Source organism: Leishmania martiniquensis, chromosome 26 (genome assembly GCF_017916325.1).
Source record: "Leishmania martiniquensis isolate LSCM1 chromosome 26, whole genome shotgun sequence".
In the NCBI taxonomy this organism is placed as follows: Eukaryota; Euglenozoa; class Kinetoplastea; order Trypanosomatida; family Trypanosomatidae; genus Leishmania; species Leishmania martiniquensis.
In genome coordinates, this window is record NC_090161.1 from 352,905 (window position 1) to 369,935 (window position 17,031).

Below are 17,031 nucleotides of genomic sequence, written 5' to 3' on the forward strand. Positions count from 1 at the left end.
GTCTGTGCGCGCCGCCCTTCCCTCCGCCTCTACGGGCGGCGCTTAGCGTCGAAAAGTGCCATGAACCACGCACGGAGACGTCTTGCGCCGCATCGCCCGCGCAGCCCCCTCCTCCTCCTTCCTCCATCTTATCTACCCCCCCCATCCCCTCCCCCTGCCTTACCATCACAGTTGGAACCTCACGTCACAGTCTTCGTTTCTTCGCCTTGTCAGCCACTCTTTTCTCTGGTGGCACTTACGCACACAGAGCTCACCAAAGTGTGGGAGCTACTCGGCATCTCCGACTCTCCTCATCCCTCTTCCCGTCTTTCTTCCCTTCCTGCAGCAGCGACAAAAATAACAGAGCGAGCGAAAGAGCTGAGAGCCCCGGCAGCGGCTGAGTCCGTGCCTCATCAATCATTTCCGCGTACGCGCCTCCTGGTGCCCATACCTGCACAATCCTGTGCCTCTCTTGAGACCCGTAGCATGCTTCCTTACCCGTTCCACCCGCCCTCTCCGCCGTCTACCGTCATCGCCGCCTACTCCTGCGCTGGCTCTATCTTTAGCGGCACTGGGCGTCCTGCCGGCTGTCCCCTTTCACGACCCCCTTCGTCTGCTCTTTCTTAAGTGTCTCAGAGAGTAAGCGCTGCGGAGTGGTTTTCATGGGGGCTCCGGCTCTGGCGCCTCATCAGGATCGGCGATCACCGTGTGCCTCATCGAGCGCTGGAGGCGCGTACACGTTGCATTCGACCACAGCGACTCGTGCGTCAAACGCGCCCGAGTGAGTGTCAGAAGGTGCTGAAGGGGGACGAGGTGTCCAGCCGAGAGCAACAGAGGAAGAGGCATACGCGGCAGAGGCTGAGGCAGCGGAAGCAGGGGCTGCTGCTGCGCCGCACCAACGTCTCTCTTCCGATTTTCCCTTCCCCGCCACCCTCTCTCCCATGGAGTACTTCTACAGGACAAATTCGGCAGAGCTGACGCCGCTGAAGACGGAGCTGATGGATGTGGTTTCGTCGTGCTTGCTGAAGGAGCCGCCTTTTGAGGCGGCGCTGCCTGGACGGCCGACAGCAGCCACAGCATCCGCCGCGCACTCCACGGCGGCAGATGAGGCAGTGATGAAGGCCGTGCCAACGTCACCCCTCTCGCCGGCGAACGATGGCGCGGCCACGGTGGCGCAGATACGCGAGCTGGCTCACCTCATCTCCCGCCATGATGGCGAGTTCGTGCTGAAACTGGCGCTCTACGCCCGCCACGAGCTGCATCTGCGCCGCTCGCCGAGCTTCCTCGTCGCACTCTGTGCGCGAGAGCCGAAATGCATTCCATTCCTGCTGCCGTACATGGAGAAAATTATCGTGCTGCCCTCTGACTGGTTGGCGGTGGCCAACTTCGCGTACTTTCACGACTGCGACGCCGCCCACGACTACGCCGGAACGCTAGCGGACCCGGTGAAGGCTGAGCGCAGAGATGCAACCGGGTCCGCTGCTCAGAGTGATCGAAGGCACTCCCCCAACACCACCGCTGCTGTTCGCCGGCAGGGACGAAGCCCTGGCCGCTCCCCAAACTCGACTGGTAGGCGCAGTCCTGCACCTCCAGCCAGCGATGCGCGCGGCAGCCGCAGTGTCAGCCTCCCAGGAGCAAGCCCCTCATGCAGCGGGGCGGCCACGAGGGTGAAGGGTGACCGCAGCCTGACACACTCCTATCTTCCTGCAGCGCTACGCACTGCACTTGTCGCCATTTTCGCGAGATTTTCCGTCTTCTCTATGGCCAAGTATGACAACGAAGCGGCAGAGCATCGCGCCTCGAGGCGCCAGGTCAGGCGTGACCGAGCCGCCGCCGCGGTTGCGCCGAACACCAGCGGTCCAGATAAGCCGAGCGCTGAAGACGCCCTATCTGTTGCGCCGCCGCGCCAACCTCGCCCACAGACCTTCACGTTTAAGCAGCTTATCCGGATGCTTCATATCACCGAGCCGGCTTACGTTGTATGCTGCCTCCTCGGCAAGCACTACCCGAGCAGCGAGGACGAGTTCCAACGCATGCGCTTACATCTGACTGATCCGACCTGGAGGAAGCCGACGCCGCTAAAGGTACGCATCGCCTCCTCGGTAAAAGGCGGTCACTCCACGAAGGACACGAGCGGCTGCGCCGTCTTCAGCGGTGGCGACAGTGCGAGTGAGGCAGAGGACGAGGGCCGAAAAGAGAATGCGGAGCGGCCGTTTTGCGTCTTTGACGTGCGCCGCGCCGGGCAGCGCATGCGTCTTCCCGTGCCGGAGACGTGGGAGACGCTGGTGTCTAAGGAGGGCAACACCGGGCGTGTCTGGGACGCGCTTATCTGTGCGAATGCGGTGCCGTACATGGCCCTTCTGCGAAACCTGCGGAACATTCTCACGCGCCTCTGCTCCGCTGCATCGCACAAGCGTGTGCTGGAGAAGCTAGTGGATGAGCAGCAGGTCGCCGCCAGCCAGCAGCTGCCGTATCGCTTCTACAGCGCTTATCTAGCTGTGCAGCAGATTGAGGCATCGCTGGAATTCCTCGACATGCTACGTGCCATGCCTCGGAAGGCTCGCTCTATGAAAGAAAAGGCAGTTTCTTCGGGGGGCTGCCGTGCTCGCGGCAGCTCCGGACGGCGCCGCGCCGTTGTCGCACCAAGACTGGCTGCTGGCGCCATCCGAGAGGCTGTGGAGAAGGCAGCCAAAAGCTTTGAACGCCCAATGGTGCCGCGCGCATATCTGCGCCGGTATGTCATGCAGTATAGCGCTGCGCTCGACTCCGCCATCAGCACATCGGCGCGGCTGAATGCGATTCCGGTGAAGGGGACGTCCATCGTCGTCGTCTGTGTGACATCCGCCTTGTTCGAGCTGATGTCCGCGGTGGGCGCCGCCGCGGCAACGCCGGTGTCGATCCAGCGCAAGGTGGATGTGGCCGCGCTGCTGGTGGCCATGCTGATGCGCAGCTGCGAGCAGTGTATTGTCCTACTCTACTGCTATGACGAGTACGTTGTATTTCGGGAAAGTGACTCGGGGGAGGAGAAGTCAGTGATGTACGAGTCAGATGATGAGGACGTCGACAGCCACAGCAGCTGTAGCACTGAGAGCAGCAGGAGTAGGAGGAACGGCCCTCATGACGAGGGTGCAGACGAGGACGACCTGAAGGCCGCTTCCGGCACGCTTCGCCGGGCAAGTGCCAGTGCTTCACAGAGGGCAGCACCAGGGATGATGAGCCTCGCTGGTGCTCTCGCCGCGCGCTGCGCCTCGCTCCTGGCGCGAAAGCGGGAGGAGGTCGGGAGCGATGTCGTCGCGACCTCGTTTGCCATGTTCGCGAACACCTCAGGCGCACAGTTTCCGTACGCATTCCTCGACGAGGTTATTGAGCGCAACATGCGGGTCGAGTCTCTGCTGGTGTTCGACGAGGGCGTGCACCGCACCTACGCGTATATGAACCGCAACGCCCCTGCGTTTGGCGACCTGCCAACGTACCTTTCACGGCTGAGGCGCACGTGCAGCCCTGACTTGCTGTACGTTGGGGTCAACTTAAAGGCCTCCAACCCTCTGCCGGCGGAGAGCGCCGCCCAGGTGCCAGGGACGATGGATGCTCCAGTGACAGCATCAGTCGCTGGCGCGCCATTGCACCAGAAGCGGAGGCAGGCGTTGATGCCAGCACAGAGGGACGGCGCCACAGCGGCCCTTCAGAATGAGGAGGTGAAGCGGCGCTTTGCCCACCACAACGACGTTCTTCTCACTGGGTTTAGCGACTCTATCTTGCGCCTAGTTGCGGTGCGCACAGGCGGCGGCCCCCTCACCGTGATCGAGCGGGCGGCGGAAAACTACCACGTGTCGCGCCTCTCTGCGCGTGTTAGTCGCGCCGCTTGGGCGGAGCGCGCCAAGGCACTGAAGGTGCTGGCGGCGCTGCGAGAGGACCAGCAGTGGCACATTGGCAGCCGCGGCTTACCCGAGACGCCGCATGCTGCGGGTGTCGTCACCTTCAGCGGCTGCATAGACTTCACGCCGTTCCGCACCACCACAGCGACTCAGATGCAGAGCGCGTCGTCTACGAGCACAGGGCGTGCACTGGTGCCCGAAGAGGCCACCTCGCCGGCGTCGGCGCTGCCCTACTTTGACGCGAATGGAAAGGCCGTCTCGATAGCAGGCTGGGATTGGAATCGCAGCTTGTGCAGCAGTGATCAGCGGCTGCAGTGGCTGGCGAGCAGCTTTGCCGGGCTGTCTTCGACGTCCTCTGCCTCTGCAGCGTCGTCGGTCAACGATGCGGAGGCGCCATCAAAGGGTCCTGCAGTGCTGCCCAGCATACGCCTGCTACTTGCCAAACCGTCCCTCTCGGAGGCTGACGCGGCAGTGACAACGGCCAGCGCCAGCGGCGCGAAGGGCAACCACAGCGCGGCGGTCTACCCGGCCCGCGACTTGGACGCTGCTGAAGTCCGAGAGATCGAGCCGGCGTGGCTGGCCGCTGAGGGTAAAAACGTGTCGCCTGTCTTCCACCCGCAGCCGTTTATCTCGATCGTGAAGCTCCTCTCCATGTCGAGCACGCAAGGAAGCAACGTCGAGACGTCGGCTGCTGCCTCTGCCGCCGCCGACCGTCGCCCTCGAAAGAAGGTCAGCTACGCACGGCTGCATGCGCGGGCCGCCAAACTTCGACATACTGGACCGACGGGCTTCGCGGCGACCACCGCATCTTCCTCTTCGAGTGCTGCTGCTGCAACAGCGACGATCGAGCATGCCGCAGCAGGCGCGGCATCTGTGGATCCGCACCGCTTGCGCGACCAGACCAGCCTGCAGCCGACGTGGCAGGTGGCAAGGGTGACTCGCCGCCTTATCACCGCCTACCGTGTGTGCCGTTTCTTCATCTCGAGCACGTTTCTCGACATGAACAACGAGCGCAACGCCATCACGCTCGACATCTTTCCGCGGCTTCGACGGTGGGCTGCCGAAGCAGGGCTGAAGGTGACCTTGTTAGAGGTCGATCTGCGCTGGGGAATCCCGGCCCTCGCGACACGTCGAAACCTGTCCACATCCGTGTGCCTGAACGAAGTTTCTCGGTGTAGCCCATTTTTCGTGGGCGTGATTGGTGCCCGCTACGGCTCCAGCCCACCGACACCGCTTCAGCTCGTGGTCGATGAGGACGTGGATGCAGAGGACTACGCCTGGATGCAGGAGCTGTCAGATCCACACGTGTCTGTGACAGAGCTCGAGATGCGCCACGCAATATACAACGCAAAGCGCCGCCTCGGCGGCGATGAGGCCCCACTATCGACACTATTTTTTGCTCGTGACTCGGCGCACCTCCTCTCCACGTTCGACCCAGGAGATTCGGCGCGCCGTGCTGTTTATGAGGCTGACTCCGCCACTGCTGACGAGGCGATCGCGCGCCTCAAGCAGCGGATCACGGAGAGCGGATGCAAGCTTCTTTCGTACAAAGCTGAGTATATCAGCCCAGCGAAGGTGCTCCTGCCAGGAACCAGTAGGCGTGGCAGCGGGGGGGCACCGCTCCTCGCTGGAGTCACCACCCACTCTGCCGCCGTGAGCAGCGGCGCACGGGCGATGATGGAGGATGACCTGGGTAGGTGGGCGGTGCGAAGTCGCCATGGCTTCAATAATGGCGGAGTTCAAGCTGCTGCCTCTACCAATGGAAGCCTCGGCGACAGCAGCGTCTGCGCGAGCGAGGCGGAGTCCCTCTGGTCCTTCGTGAAGGCCCGCATCGCTGAGTCAGAGGAGCCAAAGAGGCTGACGTCGACGGACGTGGCGATCGACATGACGGACTTTTCTAAAAAAGTGTTTGGCGCGCTACAGGAGGTGATCTGCCGCATTTGTGGTGTACTTCCAGAACTTAGGGACAGCGCCGTGGAAGAACAGGAGCAGCAGCAGCGGCCTGCGGATGCCCATGTGAGGGACGGCCCGTGCCTGGAGAAGAACGCCGACTTGCGTGGGCGCGTGAGGGGCACGAGGCCAGCATCAACAGTGACTAGTGAGATACTGGGTGCTGAGGCGCCTGACGTGTACGAGATGCTCATGGTGGCGCAGAGCGAGTTCGCACGCAAGCTGAGCGACTTGTACGCCGCACCGCGTGGACTCTTGGAACAGCTTTCCAGCTTTGCATTAAACGGCACCCTCGGCTTCGCGGACGACAGTGACGCGTCGCGTAAGACCGGCGCGGAGGGGCGGGGGAGCTCAACACCGCACGGAGCAACGCAGCAATGCTTCGCGACTCTCAAGTCTTCATTCGACGCCGCGCATGGAGGCCGTCCGCGAGGGGGTTCCTCGACGCCGCCGCCGCCGTTCGCCACCTGTGCAGCTCCACAGGGAGGCAGCACGAACTCTATTCTACTCCTGGAGGGCTGTGACGGGGACGGGAAGTCGTCAGCGCTGGCGGCGCTCACAGTGCGAGTGCTCACGCCGATGCTCAAGTTAGCTGCGTCTGAGGCAAGCCCGCGTTTCCTATTTTACTCCACTCAGGCGGAGGACGACTCGGTGCGCGGGCTTCTCTTCTTCCTCGCCAAGTCCCTTCCAGTCTTCTTCCAGTTGCACGGCGAAGTCTCCGTGAACGACACGGACTCTGTCGAGGAGCTTCTCCTTGTTGTGGATCAAGTTTACGGTGCGATTCATCGCCGCTTCGAGACCTGCGGTGGCGCCGCCGGTGGAGCATCGCCCGGAGCAGGTGACGCCGCTCTTGTGGTGATACTGGACGGCCTCGACAAGTCCTCCGAGGCGGCAGAGTTGGTTAGCCTTCTGGGAACCATTCTGCATCCCTTAGCCACGCAGCACATTCGTTTCGTGGTATCAGCCTGCCCGCGGTCGTCGCTGGCCCGTGCGCTGCGCAAGCGTACCCCACCAGCCCGCGTACTCTCTGTGCCTACATTGAGTGAGGGCGAGCGCGCCGAGCTGGTGCGTCTGCACCTCGCCCACTATGGCAAGCTCTTAGAGGAGTCCTTCACGGCAGACGAGTTGAGTAATCTGCTGCACAAGAGCGGAGCCGGTCGGCCCAGTCACCTCATTACCGCCATCACGTATCTTCGCCTCTTCAGCACCTTCGACACGCTGCGCGAGGATATCCGCTCACTCCCTGCGTCGCGCGCCGCCCTCTACGTGCAGCTCTTCCAACGCCTGCAATCCCGCTTCGATCGCGATACATGCTGTGTCGTCCTCAGCATTCTGCTGCTGCGCCAGCCCGTCGGTGGGGTGCTGGAGTTCAACCTTTACCGCCTCGTCTCGGATGTCGCCGTCGCGTCGCGTCTGGTGACACTGCTGCGCGGCATCTGCCTAGACTCCCAGCACGGGCGGCTGTTTATTAAGTCGTCCACCTTTGTTGACGCCATCGCTCACACGTGCTTCCGCTTTGCCTCCGATTACCAGTGCGCGCAAGAGCGCCTTCTCCTAGCAGAGCTGTGCTACCAGCCCATCGACGTCTCTCTCGACGAGCAGGAAGTCAAGGCTGGTCTGCGCCAGGTCACGGAGTCGATTCAGCGCAGCGCCGTGGATCCGCTCACGCGGCGCATCTTTGTGCCGGAGCGGTACGCGCCGCGTGAGCTTCTCGGAGTGCTCCAAGGGTCGCTGCAAGCGTGCCGACTCGATGTGATGGCCGCGCTGGCATGCTATCTGCCGTTTCTAGAGTGCCTTCTCGTCAATCGCCGCATGCTATCGCAGCTGGTGGGGCTGCTGTCCTCTGTCGTCAGCGCAGCAGCGTCCGTGTCGTCCTTGGCGCCTAGCGCATCAAATTCTACAGAGGTGACACACGCAGAGGACGACGCGGATGCGGAGGACATCGGCGGCGTTCGCCCGCTCGCAAGCTACCGTGCGCTGGCGCTTCAGTGGCGACACCACCGAAGCGAGGTGCGGCGTCTCAGCGGCGTGCTGGACATTCTGCAGAAGAACTTCGACGTGCTGCTTCGCCAGCCTGGGCTGCTACGCCAGTGTGTGTGGAACACGGTGGGACCAGCTGTGTGCATCAGCGCCTACGACGCGGCCTCGACGGCGCGACTGCAGCAAGCATTGCAGCACAGAGGCACCAATGGCAGCACTGTTCCTTGCGAAGTCCGTGCCCTCTCGCCAGGCGGAGGCCCGCGAACGGAGGATGGAGCGAAGCACACTCCGGCATCGCAGCTCCCAAACATGCCCGCCCTTTCTGCGCTCTCCACGATGTGGGTGCACTGGCTGAATGCACGGCAGCACGGCGGCGAAGGTTGCGTGATGCGCACCACAGCCTCACCGCAGTCGATACGGTGCATGGCGATGAGCCCGGATGGGACAGAGGTGGCTCTTGGCGGCGACGACGGCGTTGTGCGCCGCGTTTCCGCGGACGTGGAGGAGCACCAGCAGCCGCAGATGGTGACGTGTGAGGCTGAAAGCATCGACAGCGCCGGCTGCGTGGGACGGCGTCGTGTGGCATCGACGCTGCGGCACGAGTCCGCTGTCACCTCTGTGGTGTACGTGGGCCCTCACGCTGCGGGCGGTCCTACAGCGGGCACCATTGGCATTGGTGCCTCGGCAACCCTATCCTTGCCTACTGACGCCGCGCAACTGCTGGTGTCGGGGTGTGCCGGCGGCCTCTTGTACGTCTGGAGCCTTGCAGACAACTCCCTACTACAACGTGGCATTGGCCACCTGCGAGCCATCAGCGGGCTTGTGTGCCACCCGCTGGAGCCGACAGTGCTGTGCTCTTGTGGCCACGACTCTTTCGTGATGCTCTGGGGCGTTGGCAGTGCAGAGACCCCATCGAGGCTGTGCAGCGAGATACACGCTTCTTTGGCGCTGCGCATGCCCAAGTACCCGGGTGGCTCGGCAGAGCGTCTTCGGCAAGCAAAGAGGGTTAACCTCAACGGCCAGCCGCGCGTTGTTCGTGATGGGGCGGGAGCAGCCGCGGCGCGGCAGGGCAAACACGACTCGAGCGCCGGAGCCCGCAGCCAGCAGACGTTGGATGAGCAGTCTCTTGTGCCTTTTCACACGGAGCGGCAGCACCGCACCCCTGTCGAGGCCGTCGCCTTCCACCGCTCTGGCGACATTTTTGCTAGTGGCAGCTGGGACGGTTCTCTCGTGCTGCACAACACCCGTGACTTGCGCACACCGTCGCCAGTGATTACACCAGAGATGAAGGTGCCCTTCGAGCCGCCGAAGCGGATCCGTGCCGCAGGTCGACGGGCACGTCGTGGCAAACTTGTCTGGCGTACGCGGCATGGCCCAGAGCATCGGCAGGTGACGTTTCAGTCGACGACGTTTGCGCTGGGCTCATCTGTGCGCGCGATTGTTTTTTCAAACTCACTCGCTGTCACCTGTGTTGTTGGCTGCCACAACGGCACCGTTGTCGTGGTCGATCACGCTTCTGCTGCGGTGGTGGCGCGGTGGGCGTCGCTGCACTCCGCGCCGGTCACGCGGCTCACAGCGTCAATGGACGGCCGATGCATAGCCTCAGCCGATGAGCATGGCGTTGTGCGCTTGACGCACACCGGCATCACGGGGTCTGTCTTTGCCACTTTCAACGGCCACAGCGGTGCGGTCACCGGCTTGTGCTTCCGCCCACCGCGCGCAGCCCAAGGTGAAGGCACTGCTGCTGGCCCTGATGCCCTGCATGCACCTCCAGCTGTACTACTTACCACGGGCGAGGATCGCTCATTGCAGGCTTGGCGAGTGGATAGCAGTAGCAGTGGCGGCTTCGCGACGCAGGCGTCCAAGTCGAGGCGCCGTCTTAGCGCCTCGCACTCTACGGCTATAACGGCGATGGCGTCCTCGCGTGACGGCCAGCTGCTCGTCACTGGCGCTGCCGACGGGACCGCAATCGTGTTTCGGGTACCTGAGGAGGGTGATGATGACACTGTCGTTCGTGGGGACGCAGGTGGGGCAGCCACCGACAGAGACCGTGCCGGCGTCACAGCATTAGATCTATTGAGGGAGCCTGGTAGGAGCGCGATGACGACCTCTTCCACGGCGGCGGGCGATGCGCCGGCCCTGCGGCCGTTAAAGCCGGCCTTCATGCTGTGGCACGACGACTGCCGCATAATCTGTATCCGTCTGGCGATGCGCGACACGCGCATCGTGGTCGGTGTCGCATTCGGTCTTGTGTACGTGTGGTCGTCGTCTCCAGGGTTGAACCAAGTGGAAGGGCGCCTGCTGCTCCGCGTTCGCGTACCGGAGCATGGCTTGTACCCCGTCGTCTCCTTGGGCGTAGTTGAGCGGAGTACTGCGGCAGCGGCGACCGACGCCCGAGGGCAAGGTGAGGCCGGCGAGGGTGGGGTTGCGCAGCAGACCTCGGCTACAGAAACGACGTTACTGCTTGCAAAGCCGCTGCCGCTGGCCTACAAGCACACCCCCAGCAGCGTTTCCACGGCCGCCGCTTCGCCGTGGCCGCCGACAGAGGAGGAGGAGAGCAGTGCGCTCGTGACAGCCATATGCGCCAACGGCGACGTGGCTGTCTTCAAGCTACTCAGTGACACTGCCTCTCTCATCATGGCAGCTGACCAGGCGCGCCGCCGGCAGCGCCAGCAACTTCACCGGCGCCGTTCTAACTACAGCGGCACTAGCTTCCCTGATAACGTCTTCTCACACGGCGACAGTCTCAGCTGCGCTAGCAGCGCTGAGACCTTGGAGCGCCCCGCGGCGGACGCCAGCGTAACGACGGCAGCGCTATCAGGCACGAGCCTCGGAGGGGTTGACGGCTTGGAGGCCAGAGGTGAGAGTGGTGAGGTGGCACATCATGCACATATCACCGCCATCGCCGCGAACTCAACGCCGCGCATGCAAGAGTCTGGCAGCATCACGGCGCAGGAGGGCGGGCCGCATCCCATGCCGCCCACGACGGGCGGCGCAGTGCGTGGCCAGGCCGGCACCCCCGTCGCGGCGAGCGCGTCTTCATCACCTCAAGGGGTAATCCCCATCGAGGCCCCGCGGCGTCGACGGCAGGCGCTCGATCGGCGTGCCCAGAAGCTGCAGCGCCTACTGTCTCGTTGTCGTACGACAGAGGTGGAGCTGTGCAAGAGCTACCAGCTGCATCTGCATCGGCATCGACTGATCTGGGCAAGCGCGGCAGACGCAGAAGAAATTACGAGTGTGGTGTGGCTCAGCTCGCAGCATCCGCAGCCCTTTCAGTGGGGCGACGTGGCGGACGCGGCCAAAGGAAAGTACGGTAGGCTTGCTCTCGTTGTCGCGCAGAGGCAGCTCTTCTTGCTCCTCAGCAGCGGAAGCGAGAGCGCCTTGAGCAAGTGTCTTCCTGTGCGCGTGCCGTCGCACGTCCCCGACAGCGCCCCGCTGCTGGCGAGCGCCACTGGGGCAATGCCGGAAGAGGGCGTAGCCGCTGGGGCGCCGGAGTGGGGCACCATTGGTAACGCGGCAAGCACAGAGGATGGCGCCGTGCCTCTTGTAGCTGCCGAGGCCGCGGCGGCAGAGGAGTTTGAGGTGGACCCGGGCTATCTTCTTCGCGAAGACGAGCACTTCACGTCTGCCAGCTCCGCTGTCGCAGCTGCGGCTGTGGCACCGCCATCAGCGACAGCGGAGGGGATGTGTTCGTTTGCGGTCGCTGTCGCCACCAATCAGGGGGAGGTGCTTCTTCTTTGCGTACAAGTGCCACATCCTCACGGAGGGCACGACGACGCCCTGGGCGTACCGACCCCGCTGTTGCCTGGCACGGCAGCAAGGCCCTCATCGACCGCTTCGCAGCACCTGAACAGCTACATCTTGCCCAGATCCAGTATTACGCTGTGCCGGCGTCTCGGCGTAACCGGCTCGAACGCTGGCCAAGCAGCAGGAGCAGAGGGAGATGGAGCCGAGGTCAGCACCAGCGGTGCGGCGCTTCATCGCACTACGGCCGCCCCTCGCGCCGCATGCGTCGAGCTGTGCCCGCTGCCGCCGGCGCTGGGAGCGTTGCTTGACGCCAGCGCCACCCGGCAGAGAGTGGCGCTGATCGCAGGGTGTACGGACGGCTCAACCCGGGTGTGGCTAGCGGCCGTACCCGCCCCAGTGTCGCGCTCTCGTCGAAGGTCACCGGCTGGCGCCGAGGCGACGGAGGCCTCTGAGCGGCGGGGCATAGGCGGCACAAGCGACATGCCGATCGGCTGCTTCTTCTGCACGGGCAGCGTCAGCGCTGTGTCCGCTTTTGTGAACTGCAGCTTGCAGCAAGCCAGTGACAGCGAACAAGTGGTAGCGGTGCCTTCGTCAAGGTGGATCGTCGGTGACAAGCTTGGCAACGTATATCAGCTCAAGCTGGAGCGCGACGCCCCTTGTGGTGTGACCGCACTGCTGGAAAAATCGTGTAGCACGCTCGGCGCGGCTGGGGGCGGCGCGAGGAGCGGCAACGCAGAGACGCGACTAGGTCGGCTCGCTGCAGTGGGCATCGACGCCAAGCCGTGCACGCAGTCGTTGAAGCGTTCGCTCGCCATAATGGGTAGCACTACACCTCCGTCCAGCGCCGAAGCAATGATGGCGTCTTGCGCCGGTGGCCCTACTGATGGGGGAGGTCTGGCTGGTGGCGACACCGCGGCGGACGAGGTTATCAGCACCCTGACGTGGCCCGGCTGGTCGTCGCACTTGCCGGCGGACTGGCTGGCACCAGTGGACGTCTCAGCAGCGCTGCCGGCGCTGTTAAGGCGCGATGTGCCAGCGACGCGCGCGAGAGCGGGCGCGGCCCCGGAGTGGCAAAGTGGGGGTGGCCATCCACGGACGGCCATTCTGCCCCCTTCCGCCGGTATTGCAGACCGAACTCTGGGGGTCTGCGGCGAAATTCCGCAGCGGTTGGCCGCTGCCCCGCCCCACGCAGGACTCGCCAGTCTGCCGTCCACGCAGTGGTCGTGCCTGCCTGCTCTGCCGCAGGTGCAGCGGGTGGGGGTGGCGGTCTCCTTCAGATTACCAGACGGCACAGCCGAAGGCGCGAATGGCCGCGCTGCCGACGGATCTGCCCACCCGCCGTGTCTTGGCGGCATCAGACTCGCTTCTCCTCCCGCATTGCTGCCTTCGTTTGCGACAGGACCACGGGCGAGCTGGAGCTTGTCGGAGCGCCATGACGTCGATAACGATGAGAGAGAGGTGGAGGTGACGCAGAGCTTTCGACTGCCAGTGATGAGTCTCCTGACAGGCGATCGCCGGCAGGCTACTAGTGAGAACAGCGGTCTTGAAGAGCGCTTCAGCTGTCAGACGGCGGTGGCGGAGCTGTCGAGACGCGGCGCAGCGACTGCTGATGTGCAGTGTGAGGAGCCGACCGCGGCACCCTCGACAACGCCGACGACAAGGACGACTACTTTGCCGTCTTGTACGATGTGAATCCGCCGACGTCGCAGTCTCCGTGCGCCAGTGGCGCAGAGGCAAGGCGTGCCTGGCTGCTTCACCAGCAGGAGGTACTGAAGGAGGCGATGCGCGTACAGCGGTACAACAGGCTGGCGCGGCGGGCGCTGGAGGCGTACCAACGACGCATGGCCATGGTGCTAGTGGGGGAGCTCTGAGCTGATAAGCATACGGCATGCAACGCAGAGGAAGCAACTGCGGAAGGTGGCAACACCACGCCACGGAACAGAGCAAGTCTGTGCGTGAGCCGTCACGCGCATGCACAGACACGTACACTAGGCTCCTAAAGAGCCGAGGCTGTACGGGGTGCCGGGGTGAAAGGGGTGAGGAAGATGCGCAAGAGCGGGGCAGGCTGCTGTGAACAGTTGTGCGCCTGCAGAAGGCCTGCATAATATGGTCGCGACGCTCTTCTCTAAATTCTCTGGCAGTGAGCTTAAAGGTGACATGGGCCGTATGCTCAGCCTTCTCGCGGCCTTCTTCCCTCTTGCTGTGCATATTTTTTGTGCACCCCGAAACGCGGAGAACTGCCCGCGGCCATGCAAGGGTGGCTTCCTCGCTCCAAGTGTCAGCGTGCTAAAGGAGCAGGAAGGCCCGTAGCACGCACTCGAGCGCACGACGACCTCACGTCACCCCCCTTGTCTCCCCCTCCACACACACGCACACACGCCCTCCTCTCCCTTTCCCATCGCCCTCCTCCCTTCCCCCCTTCCCTCTCTCCCTTTCCCATCGCTTTTTGGGGTAGCGTCTTGTGTACTGTATATCACATCCACGCGCACACCACACATCTGGCCGACGCGAGGTACCCAACAGGATCGGAAAGAGGCAAAGAGAGAGAAGCCCCCGGAGGCTGAGCCATGGCGGTTCCGGAAGGCCGTAGCATCTACGAGGTCCGCGGCACCGTCCTTTACTGCACCATACCTGTCAACATCGATGACGCCGACGACGAGAGCCCGCAGCGAAAGCAGCAGCGACATCAAAAACAGTGGTGTGATGCTGAAATCCCACTCGACTACGACGCCGCGCTCGCATTGCGCGAGATCGATGAGGCCGCCATGGCGGCACGCTACATGGCCACGAAAACAAGGAGTGCCGCCTCCGCCACTGCTGGCTGCGCCGCGTCTCATGATAGTATCCACGTGGCCGACAGGGTGTCTTCCGCAACAGCAGGGCAGGGGTCGGTGGCAGCGCCGGCTACATTGCCTCTACCGTCTCAGCGGTCCGGCATGGTGCCGTCAGCGACGGCACGCTACGGCCCTTTAAGTAGCAGTGGTAGACCGCCTGCCGCTGCGAAGTCGGCCCCGCATGCCCGCCAGGCCGGCAGCGTCAGCAGCAATTCCTGCCTGACGGCCTTCAAAGGTGGTGTGGAAGTCGGTGGCAGCCAGCGGGAAGTGGGTGAGCCCGTAGACATCGCAGCGCAGAATGCCCGTATGGTCAAGGCACGCATGCGCGCTGCTGCAGCGGCGAAGACTGGTAGCGGTGCCGGTTCGGCATTCACTCCATCACGGCCGGCCCTCGGTGGCTGCATCAGTGACGCATTGACAGTGGCGCAAGTAATGGAGACTCTGTTCCCTATAGAGGCTGTGCGCTGTGGCAGCAGTAGAGATGATTCTTCGAAGGACGGCGAAGCAGAGACCACTGATGGCGCGCCGACATCTCCAGTCTCCGCGCTCCTGCCCGACAACCTTGGGGCTGCGACAGACGCTGCTGCCACAGCTGTCGCCGGTACACCGATGATGTGGCGCCGAGCCGATGTTGCTCATCTGTCGCGCCTAGACGTGGTTCTCCTCTATAAGCACCTTCAACGCCGCTGCGTGAGCGAGTCAGCGCGCCCTCGCGGGGTGGTGTGCCCGAATCGAGAGCGTATCTACAATGACGGCTTTCGGGAGCTTATCCGACAAGTCACCCTTCTGTGCCCAGAGCGTGGCCTCCTGCTCGATGAATTAGCCCGGAGCATGCGCCAATCGATCGAGACGTATGATGTGCTGCTTGACAGCGCAAGCCAGTACGCGGTGCGCAAGAGCACCGAGCGCGATCTGCATCAACACCTGTTCGCGGAGAAGGCCGCTCTCGAGATGGAGGTGCGCCGTCGCGAGCACCGAGTCAGCGAGTGGCGCGCTAAGTACGCGGGTCTTCAAAAGCGCTTTCAGGAGCAGCAGGCAGCGGACAGCAAGTTGCACGCAGAAGAGATCGCCTACGCGAAGCGGGCCAACCAGCAGCTGGTGAGTGAAATCAAACGCCTCGCCTTGGAGGCGGAGAAGGCTAAGGCCGCGTGATAAGGTGTGTCTTTGTGTGCCCCCGCATGCGTGTGCGCATGTGGAGTGGATGCCGGCCACTGCGCATCCGGGGCAAGGCGGCTTGTGCTTTTTCGGAGCACCCCCCCCCCTCCTCATCGCCCGCCGAGATGGGCCTTTGGCCTTCGTCTCCCCTCCTTCCCCAACAGATCTGTTCACCCACGCACACACATACGCGCCCGGTATGCTTTTTTTTCTTTCCTGCCAAGTCGCTGGCGGTGTGCAGCGCGTACCGCTGATATGAATGTATACGACAGTGCTCTTTTCTCAATTCCTCTGTGCTTCGTATTTTCTTTCAATGCTGCGCTTTGCTGTGGGTCGATGAAGTTGATTAGCTGCGCTCGCTTCATGTGCTGCTATGCATGCACATAAGTGTCTGTGTGTGCCTTTGGACCCCAGACGTCTCGGCCACACCTTTGCCTCTCTGTCTCCCTCCCCTTCCGCCCTCTCACCCGCCCCCCCCCCTCCCTTCTTGTAGCTCCGCGTACGAAGCGAGGGAGAGATGACCAGCGGCGGAAGAGGCGGCGAGGGGGGAGGCGGCGCGGATGTCTGGGGGTCTGATGTAAATTAAGTGCCCGACAACTACAAAGAAAGACCTATGGCGGCAGTGCGGATGCAGACCACGAACAAAAGTGGCCGCCCCGCCCCGCCTTCCCTTCCCCCTCCCCCGCGGCGCTATGCTCATGCGGTTCATATGCCCGTCTCCACGCTGGACCGCCACAGAGGAGATTGTGGCCAAAGGCGGAAGCGCTGGCGAAGGAACTGCACGAACGCACGCACATCCGATACGAAGCGCAGCTCTGCCAACGCTCCTCTCCCCTTTCCTCTCTCGTTCTCTATCGGCTTATCGCTTTCGTGGCGGTGTCTGAGGCCTACACCTTACACACCCACTCACACACACGAGCGCATATACACCGACACTCGCTTAGCAATACGCTCGCAGCGGGAAGCGTTTTTCTGCTCTCCGCAGAGCGCCGCCCTTTGATGTAATTTAGCGTCATCTTTCTGTCGCATGCGCGTGCACGTCCCTTTCCCTCCGTCCCTCCCCTCCCCTCTCTCCGTGTTTCTCTCTCTCAGTCTGTGTGTGGACTGCGCGTGAGCTTATCTTCTTCCCTTTACTGCTTATGTGCTTCCCTCCCTCCCCCCTCTCTGTACAATTCCTCTCACCACCACCACCACCCTCTCTCACACACACACGTCCTCGCGCTCACCATACACACGCACATACGCCTATACGAACGAAGGGCATCTTATACCTCCTCCCCCTCCTCGTCCTCGCCAGCGTAAACATTTGCATCGGTGCGCCTGTCTGTTGCAATACGCGCAGCAAACCATCGCCGTTGACTGCCTTTCGCCCGCGTCCCGGCAGGCGTTCATGCGACGGAGCACGGCGCTTCTACTTGCACGTACACGCGCGCGCACCGGCATTGGCGAGGACTCTCTCCATCTCCTCCTGCTCTCTTGACCCTCTCCGCTGCCCCCCTTAGCCGTGTACA

At 63.2% G+C, this 17,031-nt stretch overlaps 2 protein-coding genes across 2 annotated transcripts; both read left to right on the forward strand.

The window, feature by feature from the left end:
- Positions 1-920: 920 nt before the first annotated feature.
- On the forward strand, positions 921-13,223 carry LSCM1_04118 (uncharacterized protein; the record flags this gene model as incomplete). Its single annotated transcript, XM_067321641.1, has 1 exon — positions 921-13,223. The coding sequence occupies one exon, from the start codon at positions 921-923 to the stop codon at positions 13,221-13,223; it is 12,303 nt and encodes a 4,100-aa protein (XP_067177872.1).
- Positions 13,224-14,098: 875 nt separating this feature from the next.
- On the forward strand, positions 14,099-15,517 carry LSCM1_04119 (uncharacterized protein; the record flags this gene model as incomplete). Its single annotated transcript, XM_067321642.1, has 1 exon — positions 14,099-15,517. The coding sequence occupies one exon, from the start codon at positions 14,099-14,101 to the stop codon at positions 15,515-15,517; it is 1,419 nt and encodes a 472-aa protein (XP_067177873.1).
- Between the last annotated feature and the right edge of the window lie 1,514 nt (positions 15,518-17,031).